The sequence below is a fragment of the Gopherus flavomarginatus genome, chromosome 14, assembly GCF_025201925.1.
Source record: "Gopherus flavomarginatus isolate rGopFla2 chromosome 14, rGopFla2.mat.asm, whole genome shotgun sequence".
NCBI classification, from domain to species: Eukaryota; Metazoa; Chordata; order Testudines; family Testudinidae; genus Gopherus; species Gopherus flavomarginatus.
The window spans coordinates 39,311,674-39,329,584 of record NC_066630.1 but is presented as its reverse complement, the minus strand read 5'-3'; the positions used below and the strand labels follow the sequence as shown (position 1 = coordinate 39,329,584).

Here is a 17,911-nt window from a genome sequence, read left to right as displayed (position 1 = left end):
AGCTCAAAGAATGCTCGGGAGTGGTGAGGATAGTGAGGCAGGGAACAGCGTGGAGGTTTAGTGTTTTTGCATAGACCTGTGCATTTCTAATGCAATTTAGTAAAGAGCAATGGCGAGGGGGTGCTAAGACAGAGGATCTGCACCCCAGGAGTGGGTCTAGAGACCCCCAGTAAGGGCAGTCCCTGGGCTCTGTTCAGACTCCAGCAGCTTAAAGCACATGGGGATTCAGCATTTGGATACTCTCAGCAGTATGCACAACAGGCTCTCCTGGGACTCTGACACCTTCGGAGAGAGAAACGGGGGTACCTTTGGCAAAGAGATGTTTACACAGCATTCCTCACTGCCCTGGGTAAGCACGTCAAGGCCACTGCTTGCTCTGCAAGCCCCAGCCTGGGCTGGCTGGAGTGATCCTAGCCTGGACTCAGTGCTTTATGCAGGGGCCAGCCCCCTGCTCCAGCGGATCCTTCCAGGGAGGTGCTTCTCCCACAGGCCAGAGGCAGCTCTCAGTCTCCTGCAGCAATGCTTCCCACTAGGCCTAGTGATGGTAGGCTTGTGATGGCCGCAGTTAGCAAAGGCCCAGCCTCAGAGGTGTGTGCCGCTACAGCCGGCAATAAGGGCATGCCTGGAAGCAGAGCGCTTTGGACAGTTACTGCAGAGAACAGTGACCATTTGTGCAATGGCAGATGCTGTCTGAATGTCACGAGGGAGAGTGCTCCCTTTGGTCCCTGTGCACAGCCTGGTGAGAACCCAGACGTGGGACACTGGCCCCTCACTGCAGTCAGCTTCAGTCACAGACCTTAAAGGGCCTGGCACATGCACTCAGTTACCCAGCTGCCTGTGGCTCTCTGGCTCTAGGATGGGGGCAGGATTCGTTCTCTTTGAGCTGAACAGCTCAGCTTCTCAGTGAGGCCCCTGCTTTGCAGCGCCACTGGGGTGCAGATTTCTGGGGTGCAAATCCAAGCCTGGCTGCTGCAAGCCCAGCACAGGGACCAAGGGGGCACAGCTCAGACCTGGCACAGGCTGGGACTGTCCTGTGGCCAGAGTGGCTTGGTGAGTGTGGTGTGCTCTCTCCGGCTAGTGGCACCTAGATCACCTAGAGATTAATGAGTCTGCTACAGCCTTGGCTAAGAGCCACGTGGCTTTTAGCTCATGCAGTAGAGGCTCACACACTAAACTTCGCAAGTCCCAGGTTCGATCCCACCTGCCAACAACTGGGGTCTGTTGGCATTACACTAGCTGGCCAGTGATGGCAGTGTCATGGTGACACCTGCCAGCGTGATGGAATTAGCTGGCAATGTAGTTAATTACCCATCTGATAATATGCAAGTAACAAGCCTCTAATGTGTAATTAATCACCATTCACAAAACAAAAGCCAGTCATAGCAGGAGTGGGTGCTGCTTTGCCCTCCACAGGCACTCAGATTTGAACCCTTTGCTGGAGGGCAGCTGGTTGGGAGCAAAGCTGACCCTCACTGCCTTCAGTTCATTTTGGGGTTCTTAGTGGCCCTCCGACCAGAGAGGTTCTTCCTGGCCCGTGTTGGTTCCGGGTTGGGTGGGAAGAGGGTCTTTTGCCCTCGCTGCTCTTCCGCACTGGCCTGGGAGCTGCCCAGCAGAATCTCGTTGATGTAGCTCAGTGTTTGGTTGTTGAAAACCATATTGAGGTGATCCACTCCTGGCAGCTCCATCACATGCACTCGCTGCTCCTGCTGCTTGGCCCATCGGTTGCACAGCTTCATGCTGCGGGTGCTGACGGTGTCATCCCCGTCCCCATAGACCACGTCCACGGGGTCCTCATAGGGGAAGTGCTCGTCATAGATGTAAGTCTCCACTGTTGGGAGGCCTGTGCCGTAGAGGCAGTAGGTCTCCACGCCAGGAGGAGGCAGCCCCTTCAGCAGGTCCTTGGTGTCATTCCACATGTACCAGCCATCCTCAAAGTTGACATCGAGGAAGAAGCGCCGGTAGTCCCGGTATGTGTAGTTGTAGGATGGCGTGGAGATAAAGACATGTGATTCGGGCCAGGCTATGTTGGTCGGGAACATCCAGGGGCTTGTGGTGGCCATGCGCTGTTCCTCACGCAGCTTGATGCTTGTGACCATCGGGATGCCCTGGTTATCTCCTACAGTTCACAAAGGCACTCGTCAGGAACAGCAGCTCTAGCAAAATTAACAGATGTCCCAAGGGTCCCAAAGCCGTGTACAGACTATATATACAGAAAACATTCACTACTGAAATGCAGCCATCACTGGGGGCGGGCAAGGCTGCTACTCAACAGATACGCTGTAATTCAGGGCAGGAGGCCAAGAGAAATATTGTTTTGAGGTAAAACTATTGAATTATTGGCTAATCCAAATGATGGAACATCCTGCAGCACAGCCCTCAGCACCTTGTAGCACTGGGGTCAGTTCTGACTGCATGGGGAGGGCGCCCCCTACAGAGCTCCCTGCCCTGCTGCAGCACAGTACCCTGTAGCGCCGCACTGGGGCATTGGGGTCAGCACTAACTCTAAGGGGGGAGCGCTCCCTATGAATCCCCCACACCACTCCTTCCCTGCTGGGCATCTGTCCCTGCTTCTCTAAGCCCAACCAGAAGTGTGTGTGTTGGGGGTATGGGGACAAGGTTTTGTGCTGGGGGAGTTTCTCAGCTGGTAGTGCTGGGTGTCCAGCAGGAAGAGAAAGAGTCCTAAGCCTGTGTTAGGTTTTCTAAGCTGTCTCTGTGTGTGTGTTGCAGGGGGAGGGTGTTTCCAAGGGTGTTGGTCAGAAGAGCCAACTCTCCTGGTTTTACTGCAAGTCTTGCCATATTTGGCGTATTTTGAAAAGACCCTGCTCATGGAGTCCTGTGATTATTCCGGAGAATGTCAGCATCCTTTAAACCAAAAGTAAGTTTCTGACCCTCCTTGTTGTGGAGAAAGGCATGAAAACATGACTCTAATGCAGTCCTAAAGGCTCATAGAACAGAGGGCAAAGGAAAAGCACCTACAATGTCTTTTTTTTTCAAAATGTCATGATTTTTAAGCCACTCTCATGACTTGTTCAGGTCCAAATCATGATTTTAGAACTTCTGGGGTTGACAATACTGGGTGAGGGCTCAGTCGTGTTCTGAATGGGAGAGAGACTGGGTGGGAAGTAGAGAGGTTCTGCCTCTCAGGGAAGGTGGTGTGTGGGGAGGTGTTTCTGAACTCGTGCGGGTAGGGCTAGGGGAGGATTAGAGTGGGGAGGTGTCATGTAGAGGAAATAGTTTAAAGGACCTCCCTGTCTTCTGCAGCAGAAGCCACCAGAGCCCTGTCAGAGCAGCAGCTTATACACAGAGCTAGGCCTTGCTTAGTTCGTTCTTTGGACCCTAGCTGCATCTGTTGGTTTCCTCATCTTCTGAACGTGGTATAAAGAGAGTACAGACACAATGGAGAAGGGACCGACTGTGTTGGCAGGGTTGGGTGTGGGGGAATGGAGCCAGTTGGTGAGAGAGGGTGGGCATAGGGCTGGTCAAAAAAACTCTTGACAAAATTTTTTTTTTGATAAATGTCAATTTGTTTCAATGGGGACTCATTGGCTGTGATGCAGGTTTCATCAGGAGAGGACTCTGGTGCATGATGGAATTTCTGGTGGAGTGAGAGACCTACCCCAGACCAGCCAATGGGCCACGTTGTATAACTACAAGTCATCAGGCCAGAGAACAAAACCGCCAGGCTCTGTAGGCCGCTGGGGTGGGTGCACACCTGGGATGTAGGAGACACAGGTTCACGTCTCTGCCATTCTAGGGGAGTGCCCTGATGCAGGGTTATAGAGTCAGTTTCTCTGGCCCAGGGATTATTTACACAAAGTGGAAGAACTTCAACAAGAGAGTCTGAGAGAGGCATGCCCCAGAATAGCCCCTGGCCTGCTGATTAGGGCTCTCACCCAGGAGGAGGGAGAGCTTAGTTCAAGTTCCCCAAAATCAGGTAGAGCAGGGTCTTGAACCTGGGTCTCCTGCATCCTACCTGCCTGCCCTAACCACCAGGCAAGGGGCTATTTTGGGGTGAGGGAACTGTTTCCCAAGGAGCTGTAAGTGGAGTGAATTGGGAGGCGGGTGTGCATTGTGCGTGCAGGCAATAGCAGGTAGAGCTTCAGTGGGAGTCTTTTTACTGTTGTTCTGTTTCTACAACAGGCGTTTCCTCCCCTGTCTGCTCTGAAGTGCTCGTCCCTGGCCAGTGAGGCAATGCTACCCACAGCAAACCCTAGACAGGCTCCCTGTGACTGGACGCCTGCTCCTTCAGGGGCACTGCGGTCAGACTCCAGGTGGTTGGCGAGCTCCTGATGGAGCCGTTTGCAGACCTTTGCCCACCCTGGGGGCTCTACAACAGATTCACACCTCCCCATTGCTCCGTGAAGGGAAGGCAGGAAGTGGACAGTGGGAGCCATTACCCACCGGAGGCCAGGACGAGCATGGCCTTGACGGCCCCACCCCAGGGGGCACCGAGGGAGATGAAGCCCGCAATGAACCGATCTTTCCAGGCCTGGGGCTGCTGCAGCAGGAAGTAGAGGATGTTGAGGTTGCCCATGCTGTGTCCAAGCAGGAAGACCCGTTTCTGGTAGGTGTCATGCATCTCCTCAATCAGCGCCTTCAGGTTCTGGAAATAGTCAGGCTGCTGGTCTGGGGAGAGAGGGGCATCGTGCCATGGGCCAGCAGGAGCCCAGCCGGGGGCAAGTCCCTAGAACCCAGCACAATGAGAGACACAGGAACCCAGGCCTGGACCCTCCAGTGGAGGCAGAAGAGGAAACGCACTGGGGGGCACTCATACAGGCCCCCCCCATGAGAGAATTACTCCCTGCTGGGTCCCCCCCTGTCCCAACGATATGATCATTCCCTGCGGGGTTCCTCCTCCCACATCTCTCCCAGCATGGCCCCCCCTCCCCTCAAGGGTGTCTCTTTCAGGCGCTCTCACACTGCTCCCTGTCAGGCTTTCTGGCCTGGTCTCCCTCCTGGGCACAGGGCTCTCCCTGGGCGCCAAGATACCTGTGTGGGTGCCCTTCCGCCTCCCTCCCTGACTGTCTGGACTGAGGTGGAAGCTGGTCCCAACCCTGCACTTACTGGGTCCAATCCTCCAGTCGTAGGGGGCAGCCCGTATTGTCTGGTCCCGCACGTAGCCGTTGTTCACCAGGTTCTGCACCAAGGTGTATAGGTAACCTACAGAGAGACAGCACGGAGATTGGAGGGACCCCAAGAGAGACAGCATGGAGGTAGGGGGACCCCCAGAGATACAGGGCAAGGCTTGTGGGGCTCCAGGGAGGTACAGGGTGGAGGTTGGAAGGCTCTAGAGACATAGCATGGGAGTTGGCGGCAGCCCAGAGAGTGAATGAGTGAGGGGGAGACAGATAGCACTTCCTGGTGCAGACACAGCGTGGGAGCTGGGGGTCCCCAGCCACGTACTGCTGCCATGATATTTATTTAAAAGGTGACACGTAATAGATCATTTGGAATCTAACAACACTCCGGTTGTTAATACCACTGTGAAATGTATGTCACAAAGCTGTAGGTGAAATTACGGATGCTTTCTGATCTTACCTCTTGGAAACTGTAACAAGACAAAGCCAGACACAGGTGTAGCATCTCATGAGGGTTTTGATAAGGTGAAGAAAACCCTCTTCTGGCTAGTCCAGATTTTGAACTCTGTACAGATGCACCAGATGTTGATTTAGGTGCTATACTAATGCAATCAAAGGAAACTAACAACCCTTCCCCCCTGCACCCGGTTAGGCTATCTGCACTCAGGCAGCTTCTCTTTAACAAGAAGTTCAGGGTCCCAACTGACCACTCCTCATTGCTTTGCTTGCACAAAACCAAGGGATCCAATTCCAAGCTGCTATGGTGGAGCATGACACTGCAAGAATATCACACATAACGAGGCAGCAGATAACCTGTCCTGCATGCTTGTATGGAGCTGGAGGCCAGGCTTGCTGACCAGGACCAACGCAGGCAGCTCACACAGAAGAGGAGGGCCAAGTCCCTCCCATGGGACCCAGGAGGAAGGACATAATGGCATGCCTGATCAGGGGCTAGCAGACCACCAGATGTGTGTATGATGGACCCCATCACTCTGCCTGTAGCCTGAGGCATTCTGGACACTAAAGGTTACTCTGGGATTCTGATGGGGGGAATGTGGGAAGTGATTTTTTTGATGTGTTGTTTTCTGTAACAATGTGACAGGGTTGAGACTGAGGGCTTAGATACAAGCCTGCCACGGCCAGACTCAGTGGTCGAGGGGGCAAACCCTCACCGGGGAAACTGAGTCTGGGTTGAGTGTGTCTGTGGCAGGATCTGCTAGGAGTGGGGGACCCTGCCATAGCTAAGTAAATAGCTGTGGGTTAATGCCCCACTGAGGATAGGGAAGAGTGCTGGGAGTGGTAAGACTCTGGCACAGCTGTGGGCCAGAATGCCACTGAAAGCAGGGAAACTGAGGCACAGCTGGATGGTTCTGTGGCTCAAAAATTGTAAGGTGCAGTGAGATGCTGGCACAGCTGAGGGTAGCCAGGGGCCAGCACTCTGCTGTGAGACAGAAGAGTCAGGATGGTAAGAGACCTGGTTTCCCACCTTTAGGGGTGGCAGAACCCTCTACTGGCCTGGGTGACCCAGATGGGGGAGAAGCAACCACTAGGGGAGCACGAATGCTAAGCGCAGGAAAGATGCCCCTCAGTCTGTGGGCTCAGGGGGACTTTGAACCAACGTCTGCAGAGTAGCCAGTGACTAATCCTACGGGACGGGTGACAGACTGCTCTGTGCCAGGCCTGAGACTCAGTTATCTAACTCACTGTTGTCATAACCTGTACATACAACCTGGTAACACTCTGGTTCCGACACTCACTGTGTGGTGTACATACGGGGTGTGTACACAGAGTTATAAATGTGTGCGAGAATAATGTTCTTAACATGTGTTTGGTAAGCAACGCATAACCCGCTCTGTCCCAGACAAAGGAACATGGATTTGCTTGTCTGGTCATCAGGCAGAGACAATGAAGGCACCTTTACAGGAAAGGTAAACAAAGCCATCTGGAGGGTACCTGGGAAAAGACCACTCCACGGGGAATGAGAGGAGAGAGAAAAAGCCATTTTAGCATCTATCACGTGAGGGAGTAAGTGCCAGCGCTCTGAAATCACAGAATGTTGGATCCTTCCACCATCTCTGGGAGCTGAGGCAAAGTGAGAAACCTGCTCAGGCAAAGCCTGTCACTTGCTGGAATTAAGTTTTAGTCTCAGAAATGTATTTTTGCTTTTGTTTGCTTGTAACCCTTCCTATCTGTATCCCTTCTGCTTGGTAAAAGCAGCAGAGAGTCCTGTGGCACCTTATAGACTAACAGACGTATTGGAGCATGAGCTTTCGTGGGTGAATACCTACTTCGTTGGATGCATGTGCATATTCACCCTCAAAAGCTCATGCCCCAAAACATCTGTTAGTCTATAAGGTGCCACAGGACTCTTTGCTGCTTTTACCAAGTAGAAGGGATACAGGCAGGCCAGCAGACGGCCTGCATGCCGTGGCCCCATGCCGCTCCTCGAAGTGACTGGCTGCTGGCACGTCTCTGTGGCCCCTGGGATGAGGGGGAGAGTGTGTCTCTGTGTGCTGCCCACACCCACAAGTGCCACCCCCAGCCAATGGGAGCTGCATGGGATGGTGGCAGCGTGCGGAGCCACCTTCTGCCCACCCCCCGCCCCCACCAGGGGACTCAGTGTCATACCAGCAGCTGGCCGCGTGGGGCCACGGCATGCAGGCAGCCTGCCTGAGCCCTGCTGTGCCAAGGCCTTCCTTAGCCTGGGGCCGTGGGCTGCAGCCCCTAAAGTCCCGAATTTCCCCCAACCCATCAGCCCTGCACTTAACCCTATGGCTTTTTGTTTAATGTGCTTGTTTTTTTTAAAATATGATCTGACAGTGCTGTGATTGGCACACGAGTGTCAGACAATCCCTAGTTAAATTAAGGAGCTACTGTTTACTGTCTCTTTAAAGGAGCAGCAAACTTGATTACTTCTGTGAGTGCTCTAGGAATGGGCTGGGCAGTGCAGGGCAGATGGGTTGGGGGAAATTCGGGGCTGGGGGCACCCTGTGGAAGCCAAGGTGTGACCTGCTGGCTTGTCTGCTGGCTGTGGGTGTCCAGATTGTGAGCCACACGGCAAAGCATTCCAGGCACCCAGAGTTGTGGGGCATGTGGTGACGTAGTCTCTCGCTGGCCTGGGTTGAACCCCAAAGCATCACAGGGGCCCCTGGCCCTTCACCCAGACTGCGTTCCTCCTCACTTCCTGGCTGTGGGCAAGCTCCTGTCTGGCCTGCCCAGTGTCTGGGTTCCTCTGGGCAGAGATGCTGGCTCAGTGCGTTCTGGGCACTGTGCTCTGGGTCCCCTCACTCCCTAGTGGCATTGGACAGCCCTCTCCTCTCAGACACAGGTCACTTTGCAGAGATCTCGCCTCCCCTGGCTTTCAGCTTCCCACCGCCCCCTCCCGGCTGTGGGGTCTGGATGTGCAAAGGTCCCAGAGCTGGGACAGACTCAGGGATAAGGGGTAATAGTCCTGTGCTCAAGAGAGCCCTGCAAAGCCAGGCCTGGGAAAATCCTGCAGCAGCCAGGACCCTTTTCTACTGCTGGGCAGCAGCAGCAGGATCAGCACCCTCGGGAGCTCCCCCCAGACCCTGGTGATCCCTCACCTAGGACACTTTGGGAGAAGGGCGCCCCTCACCTGCCAGCTTGCTCTTGTCCAGGTACTCCACAGAGTAGGTCTTGCCAAAGCCAGGCACACGGATTTTCACCCCGGGCGCGTTGGACATCTTGCCGGTGCTGCGGTTATACACCACTCTGCAGGGACAGGACAGGAGATGGCAGGTGGGTGGCAGATCCTCTGGGTGGGGACAGAAATCCAGGTAACCCCCATCCCGCACAGGAAACACCCTGCTTGGGAATTCAGGCTGGGGGTTGTGAAGAGGGCTTGTTTCTGTGGCCCATTGCTCGCCACAGGGCACGTGTCAGCCCTGAATAGCCGATGAGGTGGCTGTTAAGAGTTTGTGTTATTCATGGGTATTCAGGCTCCAGGAGCACATTGTGACCAGTCTGTAAATCACGGGCCAGAGGATCTCACCCAGGGATTCCAGCATCGGCCCCAGCCCTCCCAGGTGAGCTAGAGCGGCTCAGGTGCGTTGCAATGGGCAGAGATGAGTCCTGGTCAGCTAGAGGCAGAAACCCCTGGTGACAATGCAGGAGACCTGCTGTGTGGGGTTAAGGGATGGGGAAGAGGTGCCCCATAACTTGGCATTTCCTGGCTTTTTAGGGCTTGCCACACTGACCCAGCCTGACTCGTCAAAGGTAAAGGTTTTGTTTATGTAGGAGGATTTCAGGTCTGGGGGGGCAGGGATGCCCTCCAGACTCCCCCTCTGGTGTGTGGGGACAAGGAAGGAGCACCTATGTCTGAGGTTGCAGGGAAGAGGGGGTTCATTGCTTGCATGGAGAGGCCTGGTGAATCCATCTCTACCCTTCCCAACTCCAGCACAATGGAGCCTGTGCTCCGGGATGGGGGAGCTGTCGAGTGCTGAGCTCTGACCTGTGGCCGCCGGGCCAGGCCTGGCTCTCAGGGCAGAGGACTCTGTCCAAGCTGCACAGCTTTAACACGCTGGAGAGCCCCTGGCCCTGGAACTCAGAGTGTCTCAACCCCGGGAACCCTGGCCATCTCCTCCCAGCTGAGCTAAGCGCCGTCACATGGGATCTCTTCTGACAGCTTCCTAACCCTAGAACACAGGGGGCAGCCCTCTTCCTCGAACGCAGTCTGTGGCTTCGGTCCCGCTGGAAACAATCCAGCAACCTCAACTCAGCAGCGGCCTCACGTTCACACAGCTAGCGGAGCCCTCACGTGTACCACAGAGTAACCGAAGCAGGTTCCCTGTTTGGGGGAGGAGGAAGCAGTCCTCATTAAAACAGCCTAGGGGAAGGTGCACTGTGGTGGGAGCCAGGAGACCATGAGGTCAATTCTGGAGTCATCGTCTACTCACATCGAGCAACACCTGGGGATAGGTAAGAGCCAGCCTCCCTATCGTACAAATGAGGTAACTGAGGCGATCGCCAGTCACTCTGGGAATAGAAGCCAGGTCTCTAACAGCAGACCCCAGTCGCAGACATGTTACCATTCAGAATACTGCTGCTAACCACTAGCCCATGCCCCCTCCCAGAGCCAGGAATAGATCCCAGCCCAGACCTCTATCACCTGAGCTCGAGGAGCTACGGTGACCCTCTAAACATCAGCTTGTCCAATGCTAACAGTGAAGATACTGAAGGCAGAGAGCTATACCAGCGAAACCTCTGAGGAATGGGAGCCATTTTCCCAAAGGCAGCTTGTGGCACCAGTCCCATTGGAAACAAAGGGAAACAGCAGCTATCCGCTAGGGATGCCTCTTCCACTAGCCACATAGTGTCCGTCTTCACTGCGGGCAGGAGTGTTGTCACAGACTCGTAATTTTCCAAGGCCAGAAGGGACCACTTGGGTCATCTAGTCTGACCCCCTGTAGAGCACAGGCCAGAAACCAGCGCAAAATCATTCCTAGAGCAGGTCTTTTAGACAAATATCAAATCTTGATTTAAAAATTGCCAGTGATGGAGAATCCACCACGCCTCTTGCTAAACTGTTCCAACGGTTAATTATCCTCCCTGTCAAAAACTGACCCCTTATTTCCAGTCTGAATTCGTCTGGCTTCAACTTCCTGCCATCAGCTCGTGTTAGACCTTTCTCCACTACATTATTAAATCATTGTTCCCGTCTCTTTGTTAAGCTAAATATACCAAGCTCTTTGAGTCTATCACCACAAGGCGGGTTTTCTTATCTTTTAATCATTCTCCTGGCTCTTTTTGGGCCCCTCTCTAATTTATCAACATCCTTCTTGAAGTGTGGCTACCAGAACTGGACAGAGGATTCCAGCAGCGGTCGGACCAGTCCCAAATACAGAGGTAAAATAACCTCTGCTCATACTCAGAATTCCCCTGTTGATGCAGCCCAGGACTGCATTAGCTGTTTTGACCACAGCCTCACACTGGGAGCTCATGTTAAGCTGATCATCCCCACAACTCCCAAATCTTTTTCAGAGTCACTGCTTCCCAAGATAGAGTCCCCCATCCTGGAAGTGTGGCCTACATTCTTTCCTCCTAGATGTATAAGTTTATATTTAGCCATATTAAAACCTATAGGGTTTGCTTGTGTTTTTATACGACTAAGTTTACTTGCCAGTTTACTAAAAGATTCAGATCGCTCTGACTCAGTGACTGGTCCTAGTAATTATTTACCACTTCCCCGATTGGTGTATGAATTTAATGTCCTTCTTTTCGGCCTTCAAAATGCACCCGCCACCTTCCAGAGGCTGGTAGATGGTCTACTAGCAGGACTGGGCGAATATGCAGTTGCCTACCTCGATGATGTGGCCATTTTTTCTGATTCCTGGCCCGAACACCTAGAACACCTGGAAAAGGTCTTTGAGCGCATCAGGCAGGCCGGACTAACTGTTAAGGCCAAAAAGTGTCAAATAGGCCAAAACAGAGTGACTTACCTGGAACACCAGGTGGGTCAAGCAACCATAAACCCCCTACAGGCCAAGGTGGATGCTATCCAAAAGTGGCTTGTCCCAAAGTCAAAGAAACAGGTCCAATCCTTCTTAGGCTTGGCCGGGTATTACAGGCGATTTGTACCACACTACAGCCAAATCACTGCCCCACTGACCGGCCTAACCAAAAAGACCCAGCCGAATGCAATTAAGTGGACTGATGAGTGTCAAAAGGCCTTTACCCAACTTAAGGCAATGCTCATGCCTGACCCTGTGCTAATGGCCCCTTTCACAAGCCATTCCTAGTAACCACATATGCATCTGAGCGTGGTATAGGAGCAGTTCTCATGCAGGAAGCAACAGATCACAACTTCCATCCTGTCGTGTTTCTCAGCAAGAAACTGTCTGAGAGGGAAAGTCACTGGTCAGTCAGTGAAAAGGAATGCTACGCCATTGTGTACGCCCTGGAAAAGCTACGCCCATATGTTTGGGGACGGCGGTTCCAGCTACAAACTGACCATGCAGCGCTAAAGTGGCTTCATACTGCCAACGGGAACAACAAGAAACTTCTTCGTTGGAGTTTAGCTCTCCAAGATTTTGATTTTGAAATTCAGCACATTTCAGCAGCTTCTAACAAGGTAGCTGATGCTCCCTCCCGTGAGAGTTTCCCACAATCCAGTAGTTAAAAAGTGTTCTTAAAATGTACAAGTCTGTTAGTTATATACTTAGTGGTATATGTAAAGGTGCATGTGTTGTATTAATCTGTTTATTTTAAAGTTCTAGGAAGAAATCGCTGCCAGTGAGGTTCCCCACTGTCTGCAATTTGGGGGGCATGTCATAAACAGATAGCTAAGGGTTAATGTCTCTTTCACCTGGAAAGGAGTAACCTGAAACACCTGACCAGAGGACCAATCAGGAAACAAGACTTTTTCAAATCTGGGTGGAGGGAAGTTTGGGTGTGAGTTCTTTGTTCTTTGTCTTGTGTCTGTGCCCTCTCGGCTCTGAGAGTGATTTTTCTATCTCCTGGCTTTCTAATCTTCTGTTTCCAAGTTGTAAGTACAAGGATAGTAAGACAATAGGTTTATATTGTTTTCTTTTGTATTTACATGTGTGTAGTTGCTGGAATGTTTTAAATTGTATTCTTTTTGGATAAGGCTGTTTATTCATTTTTCTTTTAAGCAATTGACCCTGTATATTGTCAGCTTGATACAGAGCCTATTTTTAATGTCCTTTTTTCTTTCTTTTTATATAAAGCTTTCTTTTTAAGAGCTGTTGGAGTTTTTCTTTAGTGGGGACTCCAGGGAATTGAGTCTGCAGCTCACTAGGGAATTGGTGGGAGGAAGAAGTCAAGGGGAAAATCTCTTTGTGTTAGATTTACTAAGCCTGACTTTGCAACCCTCTGGGTGAGGGGGAGAGATTAGATCTCTCGGTACTTGTGTTTCCAGGACTGGAAGCAGGGAATCTCCTAGGGTCGTCCAGGGAGGGGAGCCTGGGAAGAAGTAACAAGGAAACAAGGGGAGGGGGTTATTTCCCTTTGTTGTAAGACTCAAGGCATCTGAGTCTGGGAGTCCCCCAGGGAAGGTTTTGGGGAGCCCACAGTGAGCTAGGCACTGTATAATTCTTAGCTGGTGGCAGCGTTACCAGGTCTAAGCTGGTAACTAAGCTTGGAGGTTTTCATGCTAACACCCATATTTTGGACGCTAAGGTCCAGATCTGGGAAGAAATGTTATGACAGTACGACTAAGTTTACTTGCCAGTTTACTAAGAGATTCAGATCGCTCTGACTCAGTGACTGGTCCTAGTAATTATTTACCACTTCCCCGATTTTTGAGTCACCTGCAAACTTGATCAGTGATGATTTTATGTTTTCTGCCAGGCCACTGATAAAATTTTAAATAGCATAGGTCCAAGAGCTGATCCCTGCTGGACCCCACTGGAAACACACCCCCTCAGTGACAATTCCCCCTTTACAGTTACATTTAGAGACCTATCAGTTAGCCAGTTTTTAATCCATGTAATGTGGTCCATGTTAATTTTACATCATTCTAGTTTTTTAATCTTCAATCCTATTTGGTAGCTTTGGTTCCTGTGATGGGGTATACAGACCCCACACTGGGTAGCACAGAGTTAATGAGTTCTTGTGGGCTCGAGTGGCCCCACTCTATCACACCTGTGAGAGGCATCAGAGTTGGAGGGAGGAGCTTAAAAAGGGCAAACCCAGCATAGCTGGTGGGTGAGCAGATCTTTGGTCCTCAGCCCCTGGAGCAAGGCAGGAGTTCCTCAGCTGACCACTGCCTCCCAACTCCTCCCTGAAGAAAAGGAGGGTCACAATGCTGATCCACTTTTGATGGGACTATTCTTCCGTATTAGCCTGTGAGCCCAATTGGGGCCAAAGCTTCCCAGAAGGAGCTGAAGAGAGAGCCTTAGCCCCCCCTTGGGGCAGCTCATGTCTGTCCATGTCTTTTGTCTTTGTTGATAGCCCCAGAAGCTGTACCAGCATGGTGGAACAGCCATGCAGCACAGGGTAGAGGCTGGGAGAGTGCAAAGCCTGGCCTAGAGTGTTCCTTGGGGAAGGAATGCAGAGACAGCCCCGTTGCAAGGAATGGGAGTCAGGGCAAATGGTGACCAAGATAGGAAAAGCACCGACTGACGTTGCTTAATTACAATCTAACTTCCTTAGATGAACAGTCAAGGAATGTTAGTGATAAATTTTACTGACATGGAAACTGACTGATAACAAACCAGCCATTTGGGAACTAGAGGGTTATGGGAAAAGGATCAGATATAGAACATTCCTTAAAAGGCCCATTTTAACAAGGCAATGGGTTCACTTGCAGATCTCCAGGAAATGCACCTCGCTCCCAGATGGTGTGATGGAAGCTGGTGAAGAGGCAGTGTATTCTCCATGCAAATTGAGAGCTTGAATCTCTGCTGCATGGGAACAGCAGGACCCTGCTTACAGCCCCTCAGTCCTCCTGACCCCGCACTGGATGCAGATGGGAGGACACGGAATTGGGGCCTGAAATGGTATATTGGAAACTCTGTTAAAATTATAAGCTATCACATTATGTTCTCAGGGGTTTTCCCCAGGCTGCTTGCAGGGTAGAGGGCACGGTAGGGAAGTGTGTGATGAGGGTCTTCAGCAGCCAGACTGCAAAGAGCTGACCTAGAGTAATTTGGGCCCCTCTGCCTTAGGGAGCAGCCTGCTTTGTCTCTCTCTGGTTTTGGTGTGGTAGGGTTCTGGAGGCTAAGAAATAAAGCCATGTCTAACTTCAGTTTGTGTGCTGTGAATATAACACCTGCGGAGGTTAAGAAACCATTCAATGACGTGGGCTAGTCAGAGTTCAGTGGCCTGCCTTTGCAAGCCCATGGCTCTAGATTTATAAGCGCTAGATTTATGGGAGCTCTCACTGGCCAGGAGCTTTCCTTAATTCCACTTCCATTTTCCTAGTGCTCATTTCTAGGCCTCGCCGCACCCCATCTCGCTCTACAGACCTTCTCCCTGCTGTTCAGGTATTTGCAGACCCTCGCCGTGTCCCTCTGAGGAGCCCCCAGTCCCAGCCAAGTAGCCACACTTTGCCCTTCCCCAGAGCCCATCCCCCCCGGCCCGTGAACCTCCTCTGCTTCCCTCTCCATTGCGCCCACCTGGGGATGGCTTTTCGGGATGGAGGTGCCCAGAAGGGGATGCAGCATTTCAGGCATGGCTGCACCAGGGCCGTACAGAGGGATGGGGCAGAGCTGCTGCTCTTTGGGGGGCTGTGGCTCTCCCAGCTCCCCTGTCCCTCCCAGGAGCAGGGCTTTTACCCCAAGCACTAGCTGAGTGCTCAAGCGACTCCCAGTGCAACAGAGCTCTTTATTTGCACTTTAACCTCCTTCCATGCAGCCTCCCTGCATTCCTGGGGCTCAGTCCCCAGACAAGGAGCCTGCGCAGCTTGGGTCCCGAGCAGGCTGCCGTGGCCAAGGCTCCCGCCCCGGGACTCTGAGCTGGTGTCAGAGGTCTGTGCTCATAAGACAATCCCAGAAGAATCCTGTCTTCGCTGAGGTAGCTGGGAGTTCCAGGAGGCCCTGGCTGCTGGGTTCCCCGCAGCCCTGACTAAAGCTGCATCTCAGACGCCCTGGATGGACCCGGCCTGATGTGGCTGCGAGTGTGGAGAGAGGGCAACACTCAATGGCACTGGGTGAGTGGGTCCATCCAATGCCCCGATGCCAGTCAAAGGGCTCCCCTATGGGGCCAGCTGGCACAGTGCCAGCGAGCTAGGGCTGGCAGGGACCCTCCAAGAGGAGCTCCGGGGTGGGGTCGGGGAGGTACCTGGTGTTGTCAATCCAGCAAGCGACGCCAAGCGGCAGGAACATGTGCAGGTTTATCCAGAGGGTGAAGTAGTCCTCGGTTTTGCGGTGGCACATCCAGTTCACTACATTTGGCTTGTCCAGCTTGGCCTCCAGCTGGTTCCCCAGGCATGCGGGCACTGCAGGAACCAGAGACAGAGAGGAAGCAGCCAATCAGACCCCAGCGCGCAGCACGACAGGCCCTGGGCTCTGCTGCTTGGGGTCTGCCGGGCTGCCTTGGTTCCACAGCAGCCCTCAGGAAGCATTGGCAGTGCCAGGAGGGCTGCATCAGCCAGACCCCATCCCTGCTGCCCAGGAGCGGCTCCAGGCCCCAGCATGCCAAGCGCGTGCTTGGGGCAGCATGCTGCGGGGGGCGCTCTGCCGGTCGCCAGGAGGATCTGCAGGTCCCACGGCTCTGGTGGACCTCCCACAGGCGTGCCTGCAGAGGGTCCGCTGATCCCGCGGCTTCGGTGGAGTATACCTGCGGCTTCAGTGGAGCTGCAGGACCAGCGGACCCTCTGCAGGTATGCCTGTGGGAGGTCCACCGGAGCCGCGGGACTGGCAACTGGCAGAGCACCCCCCGCGGCATGCTGCCATGCTTGGGGTGGCGAAATGTCTAGAGCCGCCTCTGCTGCTGCCTAGTGTCACCATGGGGCTCCCTCAGGCTAGGGCTCTCCTAGGTGAGTGGGGCCTGCACAGTGCCAGGCAGGGACATGTTCAGACTGGGACACCTGTAGGGGGGCAGCAACCATACGGGTGCCTGGCAGGGGTGCGCTCAGGCTGGGGCTCCTCCCCCAAGGGCATGGCTGCACAGGGGTTGCACCAATGTAGCTGCCCCCCTGCAGCCCCTCAGTGTAGACACGCAGCACTGGTATAATAATGGGTGCAGCTCACCCTGGTTTGAAACCCTACGAGGGTGTGTCTCTCTGGGCACTGGTGCAGACCACGGGCTCTGGCTGCACTGTGGTGGCCCGCTCTCCCCAGCAGCACTTGGGTGTCACTTTGATCCTCTCCCGGATGAGCCCCAAAGCCATTTTCGGCAGGCCAAGCATCCCTGGCTCCCCTAAAAGCCAGGGGGAGGGTTGGGATTAGTCAACCGTTGAGGGGACTTCAGAAAAGCCAGTGGCGCAAAGCTGACAGCCAGACTGTGACTGGTCAGAGGAGCTGGGGCTCCTGCCACGGCTAATGGACTCCACCCCATTTCAGCCTGGCAGGAGGAAAGCAGCCCAGGGCTGACGCAAGGGGGCCCTTGGGTGGGGACCGAGGGCTGTTGGGTGGCTACAGTTGGGATTGAAGGGCACCAGCAGAGCTGTGGGTGGCGATTTAGCTGGATGCAATGCCACCAGCCCACCAGCCTCTAGCTATGCTGTCTGGCCCCCATGAGCCCCAGGCTCGCCGGGACACAACGTCACACAAGAACATTAGATAATTATTAAGGGAATTTATAACAGACTCCAAAGGTTATCACGGAACTCAAGGGTGGCGGGCTGGGCAGAGCTTCTGCCAGCAGCCCAAAAGTGGGGATGGGCTGGCAACCCAAGGATCTGTGCCTGGGGATGCTGACAGGACTGAAGACTCAGGTCTGGAGTTGGGACCCCAGCGCTTGCCCTGTGCTCCCAGCCTGTTCCGAGACTCAGCACTGAGTCTCACTGGTAGCACGGACTGTCCTAGGACACCAACTCCTCCAGGGGGGTTTAGGGTGCTGTGACACCAGGGCCACAGGGAGACCAACCCAGGCACAGGAGGGGCCGAGGCAGGAGGCTGCTCTGGCTACAGTGTCATGACTGGGACGAGGGTGGTCAGACCTATAGGTCAGAGCAGGGGTCAGGTACCATGAGATCACTGTGAGGCGGGTCAGAGGGTGAACTGAGTCAGGCATCAGGAGGGTTACCAGGAGACCAGGCTCCAGGTTACAGACAGCAATCGAATAGCAAAGTCAAGGACAAACCGGGGCCAGAAGCCAGAGCACAGGGTCTGGAGTTCAGGTAGTCAGTCTGTGTTGGTACTCAGTCAACTCCCTTGCATGGCTTCCTGGTTTATATACTGGTATCGGCC

At 53.5% G+C, this 17,911-nt stretch overlaps 1 protein-coding gene across 1 annotated transcript; it reads right to left on the bottom strand.

Moving 5' to 3' along the window:
• Positions 1-1,368: 1,368 nt before the first annotated feature.
• On the bottom strand, positions 1,369-16,890 carry LCAT (lecithin-cholesterol acyltransferase). Its single transcript, XM_050923371.1, has 6 exons — positions 16,791-16,890; positions 15,840-15,996; positions 8,695-8,810; positions 5,065-5,160; positions 4,402-4,626; positions 1,369-2,116 (listed from the first exon to the last, which is right to left on the bottom strand). The coding sequence occupies exons 1-6, from the start codon at positions 16,888-16,890 to the stop codon at positions 1,479-1,481; spliced, it is 1,332 nt and encodes a 443-aa protein (XP_050779328.1). The 3' UTR covers positions 1,369-1,478.
• Between the last annotated feature and the right edge of the window lie 1,021 nt (positions 16,891-17,911).